This window comes from Myotis lucifugus, unplaced genomic scaffold (genome assembly GCF_000147115.1).
Source record: "Myotis lucifugus unplaced genomic scaffold, Myoluc2.0 scaffold_128, whole genome shotgun sequence".
NCBI lineage: Eukaryota > Metazoa > Chordata > Mammalia > Chiroptera > Vespertilionidae > Myotis > Myotis lucifugus.
Window position 1 is genome coordinate 432753 of NW_005871176.1, and position 7330 is coordinate 440082.

The 7330-nt window shown below is 49.7% G+C and overlaps 1 protein-coding gene across 1 annotated transcript; it reads right to left on the reverse strand.

Moving 5' to 3' along the window:
* Nucleotides 1-675: 675 nt before the first annotated feature.
* LOC102427977 (general transcription factor IIH subunit 4-like) lies at nucleotides 676-2094 on the reverse strand. The gene is given in 1 exon segment (XM_014460220.2): nucleotides 676-2094. A coding segment is annotated over 1 exon segment (1392 nt). The 3' UTR covers nucleotides 676-702.
* Between the last annotated feature and the right edge of the window lie 5236 nt (nucleotides 2095-7330).

A 7330-nucleotide genomic window follows, 5' to 3' on the forward strand; every position in this document is an offset into this window, starting at 1 on the left:
TTGCTCAGAAACACCCACAGAGTCAGCATGAGTTCCCAGGGGTCCTGGCACAAGGAAGGGGAGTGGTGGGGGGCAGAGGACAGAAACAGGAGAGGAACAAGGAAAGAAAGACAATGGTTGAGAGAAGAAGAACTTGATGCCACATGTGGCACACAAGGAGCCTTTCAGGGTGCAAGTGCACAACCCTATAACTGGCAAAACAGGAAAGTTTTCTTGATTCCAACTACGTGGTGGAAAGAAGGAGGGGAGCATATAATGACAGATAAAATAATACTAATACCATCCTACATGTGTGTAGCGCCTCCTCAGCCAGAGGGTAGGTGGATAATACCATTTCTTCTCTACAGAAGAGGGAGCAAAGGCTCCAGAGGTCAGTGTCCCAGTGTGTAGACAAGGCTGGGACTATTCGGTGAGCACGCTTCTGCCCGGGGCAGTATTGCTTCCACTTCTCTGATGACTCAGAAGTACCTAGGCCTCAACATACCCCAAACCAACCTCAGGGTTTTCTCCCACCAAAACCTATCAAGTACATGTAGATAATAGCTAATATTTACTAAGCATTTACTATGTGCCAGTAATGATGCTATGAAGCATTTAAAAATATATATATATATATTTTTTGAGCGCTTTCCGACTTTATTGGACAGCAGCGTCCCCAGGTGCAGTCACCCCAAGTCCCCGGGGCGTCGCTCGGCGCCCCCGTCAGGAGCTGTGCTTCTGCCGCTTCCAGAAGCGCTTGACGTCGCGGTGTCCCGCAGGCGTCACCACCATGAGCCGCTTGGCCGAGTTCTCGAACACCAGCACGCCCAGCTCCCGCGCGTGGGCCAGCAGCAGCTCAAAGTCCACTTGCGACAGGAACTGGTTATACAGGACGCCCTCGGTGAAGCGGAGTCTGTCCCTTTCCAGCTCCCACAGCCGAATCTGGTCTGTGATGGTGGGCGGCAGCACAGGTGTCTGTTTAAGCATCACTGGGTGGGCCCTTGTCCTTAGGAAATGGATGATCTGCTGGGCTGTAATGCCGCTGGCGATGGCCTGCTGCACGCTCTCCCGGGTGACCTGCGCCACCACCATGTTGGGGAAGCGATAGAGCATCTCAGAGAAGAGGGCAATGAGGGCGATCTGCAGCTCCGACTTTGTGTGGGCGTACAGCCGGTAATTGGTTTCCACGACAATGAAGCCTGGCTAATGCGCAGTGCCCCCCGCCCCAGAAACACCTGATGAGAGATTGATGGCCAGGCGCGTGGGGTAGTACCGCCGAGACTTCCTCTTCCTCTGGAAAACAAGCCCAAACTCACGCAGATGCTGCAGGAAATTCAACAGAGAATCACTCATACCTTCCACAGAGTAATCCTTGCCCAGAGTAGAGAAGCTGAGCTGGAAGAGGAAGGAGAGGATCTCCACTAGGTCCATGCCCCGACTCTGGGCCGTCTGCAGGTACTGCAGCATGAAGTACCAGAGCTGGGCGGGGGTGTCCAGCAACAGGAACTGGAAGCCAGCAGAGGTGATGCAGGGCGGCTCTCCAGGCTCAGCACTCTTCATAAGCCCCGCTTGGCTGAGGAGCTGAGGCAAGTCCTGGCTGACGGCTGCACTGGGGGAGCCCACCATGAAGTGCAGGACCACCTCCCATCGCTCCTCGGCGTACTTATCCAGTGAGGGGACATCCCGGGCATGCTTGTCTGGTCCCAGCTGACTTGTGTCATCAGACCAGGCCTTGCCCCCACCCAGAAGCGCAGTGCGGAGGTTCTGGCGGAAGACGGGGTTTAGGATGGGGCCCTGGAGACCACCAGGAAGCAGCTGCGTGTGCCAGATCCGGAGGCCGCTCAGCAGCCCTGTACTTTCCTCCTGAGCTTTGCTGAATTCCTTCTTCACCCACAGGGCCACAGCAGCTTGTGGCAAAGGCTGCTCCAGAAAGAGCATCCGCATCACCCAGTTCTTAGCCAACGATGGGAGCTCCCTGAAGACAGCCAGGCAGGTGGCAGGGTGCCCGTAGAGTTGGTCCAGTACCCCAGGGCTCAGGCCCCCAAGGAACTCCTGCAGATTCCTGCATTGTAGGTGTGCTCGGTTCAGTCCACCCCTCGACGGGGTGCTCTCCATTGTTGGGGTCCAACCCCAGCAGGTCCAGGGGTTCCCAAAGGTGTGGACAGAGTCAGCGAAGAAGGAATGACACGGAGGCAGCATTCAGTTGATCAGCAGCCTAGCCAGGATCTCCAGCCAAGTTCTGTTGCTAGGTTCTCCAGCCAGGTTCTGTCTAGGATCTCCAACCAGGTTCTGTCTTTTACTGTCTTGTTACATCTGTATTTATACCAGTTGATTTTAATCCTGTCAATTTCTATTCCAAAGGTTAGGGCGTTTCTTATCTCCATTCCAGGGAGTAAAGATTATGTAGCTTAAGGGTGATTGTTCGTAGTTAAAGAGATTAACTACCTGCCTGGCATTTAGTTAAGGGGTTTTATTCCCTCCCTAACTTCAGGGAAAAATCCCTACCTGGGGAAACAACCTTTCTCGGAGAGGTGACCTTGGTTAAAACACATAGCGCCAAGAAGGTGAGCAAACATATTAAGAACAGTATGCCATATACGCCAGGTCCCTTGAAACATATGCTGTGCAGATGTTTCTTTCCTGCAGCAACTGTGTCAAGCAGCAAGGATGGACCAGCTTCCGGCACTCCATCACCACTCTGTCGACCCCAACTCGTGTACGTCCCTTAATCGGAGTCAATGTCTCGCACTGGCTCCAGGAAATAGGGGAAAGGACAGTTAAAAATTAGAGAAAAGGGTAGGGAGAGCGACGAAGGCTTTCACAGACAGGGGTCCCGAGTGGAAGATGTAAAGAAATCAAAAAATATATTTTTATTGATTTCATAGAGGAAGGGAGAGGGAGAGAGAGATAGAAATGTCAATGATGAGAATCATCCATTGGTTGCAGACTGAGTCCACAATCCGGGCATGTGCTCTGACAGGGAATCGAACTGTGAGTTCCTGGTTCATAGGTCGACACTCAACCACTGAGCCACGCTGGCGGGGCAACTATGAAGCATTTTAATTCATGATTTTATTATTTCACTAAATTGAAATTTCTCCATTTCTGCCCCATTTCTCCATTCTCATTCCCCACCCTGATCTTTGATCCCACAGTCTTGTTTCGGCCCTTCTTATCACTAACCTCCCTGCCACAGGGTTTTGCACATGCTGTTCCTCTGCCAGGGTTGCTATTCCCTTAGCTCAAGTCTAGCCCTTCCTGACCATCCCTATGGTGAATCCCCTATTCTGGCCTCTGTGGCAGCATACCTCCCCCTGGGAACCATGGCCATCTATGTAGTGTTTATCTCCTGCAGGCTCCAGGAGAGCAAGAGTGATGTGCTTCTTGGTCACCTCTGTATCGCCAGGGTCTGGCACAGTGTTTAAGTCATGGTCACGGAATAACTATCCATGGAACAAATCGATAAGAAGAAAAAGGGCTGCAAGCTGGCTCCTGGTCCTGGGTGGGCCTTCATGAACAGCAAGGATGGTGAGAGGCCTAGCGGAGGTGTGGGAAGAGCACTGGAAGTGGAGTCAGCACATCTAAATCGGATGCCTGATGGTGACTATTCCTGTAGGAGCATCACTCAACCACAGACAAACCCCAGGCACCTTCTGGCTGGACCTACAAGTCCTATGAGTGAACACACCCCACTTCTGTCCACTTCCATTACAACCACCCTCTCTCATTGGGTGTCCTAACTACTCCCTGCTGCCTCTACCCTAGCCTCTCACAGTCCTTGACCTGCATAGCAGTTGGAATAATCTTTTTTTAAAGTAAGATCACAGTATTCCCCTGCTTAAAACCCTTATGACTTCTTGTTGCCACAAGAACAAACCTGGTGCACAGGCGTGATCTGGCCCTGCCAACGCAGTGCCTCATCACCAGCAGACCTTTCTCCCTTCTCCTCCACGTGAGGGCCTGGCACCAGCTGTCCCCTCCTCACATGTCCCTGTGCTGGCTCCCTCGGCAGTCATATCTCACCTGGAAGGCCCCATCCCTGGGACCTTCCCCTCCTCTCAGGTCCTGGGACATCACCCTGCTTTGTTTCTTCATAGCACTTATTACTGGAAATGCTCTGTTTTGTTTATGATCTGTCTCATCCCAAGAAAGCAGGGACTTCGTGTCATTCACCATATGGGTGAATATTTGCTGAATCAATGCCTCTTACAGTGTTAATAGCAAACAATTACCGAGCCCCTCCTGGGAACCAGGCAGCTAAAGAAGTACGTGAGATGCATTAACTCATCCCCTAAACAAGCTTATCCCTATCTTACAGATGAGGACAGTGAGAAACAAAGGACAACAGGACATGAGGACTCAAATGCAGGCAGCCAGCTCCAACATCTGCACTGCTGACCAAGAGGTGTGCTACCGCTCGCTGCTTTGCTGAATTACAGATATGTCTCCCACCGTAGACAGGGACTCCTGGAGAGCAGGCACCATATTTCGTGGCACTGGTTTCCCCAGGGTCAGTCAGGCTCTCAAAGGAGGTGCTGGATAAAAGCTTAGAAATGAAGGAAGGAATCAGGGAAGCCCTGGCAAGAGAAGCTATATAAAATACAGGCAAAACTGGCGACCCTCTTTGTGTGTTTGCAATTCATATCCACACTCCCAGGGTGGGATGGGGACTGAAGTACTGGCCACATAAGGTACCTACTCCCACAGAGCACATCTGTCCAATAAGGTCACTCACCTATTTCACCCTAGAATAGCTACACCGTCATTTTTTAAAAAACTCTTTTCCACAGGAGGTTAAGCAAATGACATTTGGAGGGGGTTCCCTGCTGCTTTTATTTCAGAAAGTTATATCCAATCTTACAGATTTATACGCAATCTTCCTTCAATCCCTCCAACCTTGTGAGGTTCACCTGATCTTCCCAGCTGATGAGCAGGCCCAGTGATTTGCGGGAACTTGTCCAAGGCCTCACAGCAGCTATGCGGGAACGCCAGGCCGTGTGACTGCAAACTTGCACTTTTTACCACAACGGCAAAAGCTTCAATAATGCACTTCAGAAAGTCGTCCCAATATTCTCCAAATGCCTTAAAAGTACTCACTCAAGGAGTGGAACTTCGAGGCTGGAGGCAAAGGCAGAACCATTCTGGGGGAAAGTACCATTCTTCAGTGATTTTTTTTTTAAAGTGCCCACCACCGCTTAAAGCTCCTCTGACAAGAAACTGCAGACATCAGCAGAAGCCATAGAGAAAAAGATAAACTCTTAGTAAAGGGAAGGAGTGGCTGAGTGGGTGGGTTCAAATGTGAATTCACTTCACGGAACCTTACTGAAAAGAGGAAGCCAAACTGCAGACCAAGCAGCCAGGAAGCAGAGGGCCCAGAAGGGCTGACAGCTCCCAGCCTTGCGGGCCATTTACAGGGCCTGGTCCAGAGGAAGGAGCAGGCGGGCTCCCACGACTGAGGACAGATGGATGCAATTTACGCCTCCTGTCCAGGGGCCCGGTGAAGAGGAAACAAAGGTGAGCATCTAAGAAATATGAAAAGCCATATTTGTGCTGAGTACATGCTAACGAGAGTGGAGTGTGGTAACGAAAGCATTCAACACCAGCAACTGCTAATCAGGGTGTCTGGGATCCCCAAGGGCTCCACCCACCAAAGACTTGGGATAGTCTATTTCCATTTCTATTTTTTAACTCAATAAATAAACTTTATTCACTAAAAGAGGCCAATCTGAGAGGACTTCTTTGTGCCACCCAATGGGTCTGCCCAACAGGTCATGGAGTCCAGACAAGAAGGAAACCTTCGACAAAACCGGTTTGGCTCAGTGGATAGAGCGTCGGCCTGCGGATTGAAAGGTCCCAGGTTCGATTCCGGTCAAGGGCATGTACTTGGGTTGCGGGCACATCCCCAGTAGGAGATGTGCAGGAGGCAGCTGATCGATGGTTCTCTCACATCGATGTTTCTAACTCTCTATCTCTCTCCCTTCCTCTCTGTGAAAAATCAATAAAATATATTTTTTAAAAAAAAAGAAGGAAACCCTCGCTGATCCCCACATTATGGTTCGGGACAGTTAGTCTTCAACATCCCTGGTTTAACTGACGCTATAATACATGATAGTTCAGGACAAGGAGGACACCCACAGCTCTGCCATACCCTGGGTCTCTTTGGCCTGGCCAGTTCATCAGATCATGGATTTGATTAAGATTAAGACTCCTAATCTTAAGGCAACCAACAATCTGCTGCTATAGTAAATGAAATGAGTTGAAAAGAGAAGAAAAAGCTCTAAGACATAAAAAAAAAAAAAAGAAAGAAATACAAAAATAATCTCTGAATACTCCTAAAACCTCTCAAAAGAAGGTCAGCTGCAAATCCAAGGCAGGATCAGGTATTCTATAGGAAAAACACACACATACACACAGACACACAAAAAAAACCCACACAAGATAGCTCTCTAGTTTCACACAGAGGCTGGCATACAGTAAGATTTTTCCAAGATCCCAGGCTCGAGTTCCCTTAAACGTTCATAAATAAATGGCCTTAGGTGGAATGCAGAACCACCCAGAAAGAGGGACTCTAGCTCACGGTCCAGCCTGTCTTTAATCATCAGCCCATCTAATCACAACATCCTCAAACCTTGGGTATTTCACTAGGCTGCCCCCTGGCCTCCTTGGGAAGGAGGAACAGGGCAGCCTAGGACAAGAACTGCTCAGACCACAGGAACAAAAACCGCAACCCAAGGCCACTAACCATTTAAAGGGAGAAGGAATGGGAGTGCTTAGTCTGAAACTCGACTTCAGGGAGAGGTGCAATTGAACAGGTCATCTTTGTTCCTCTGGGTCACAAGATGGTTTAAGAGGCACTAACAAGAGCCATTATACTCACCTTAAAGTACTCCTGAGGATTTTCATCCAGGAAATGGAATAATGACCAGCATTCCATGCTACTACTTAGAGATTAGCTCAATCAGTGGGAGGAGGAGGGAGGGGTAGCTTAAAGGGTACATTTAACCCCAGAAAGGCAGAAAGTTCCAGCAAAAAGGCCAGTCACTCAATGCAAGTCTCGTTGGAACTAAAGCACAGCAGGAAAATCAAGCAAACCAAGGGGAATTAGAGCCATTCACAAAGGGAGGGGCCTTGGGATTAATGGACTCTTTAATTTTCGAATTTCCTGAGCTTTATGGCTAATTAGTCCCCTTAACCATACTGTAATGTGATCGAATTTCAGCTGAGTTCACGGAACAGCTGAAGGAAGAAGATGGCACAGAAATCACCACTGGGCCTGGGGGACTGTAGACAAGGCCCATAGCACTTGCTTCCTGCCTTGATCCGCACTAATTAGGCACCCCTAATTCCCCAA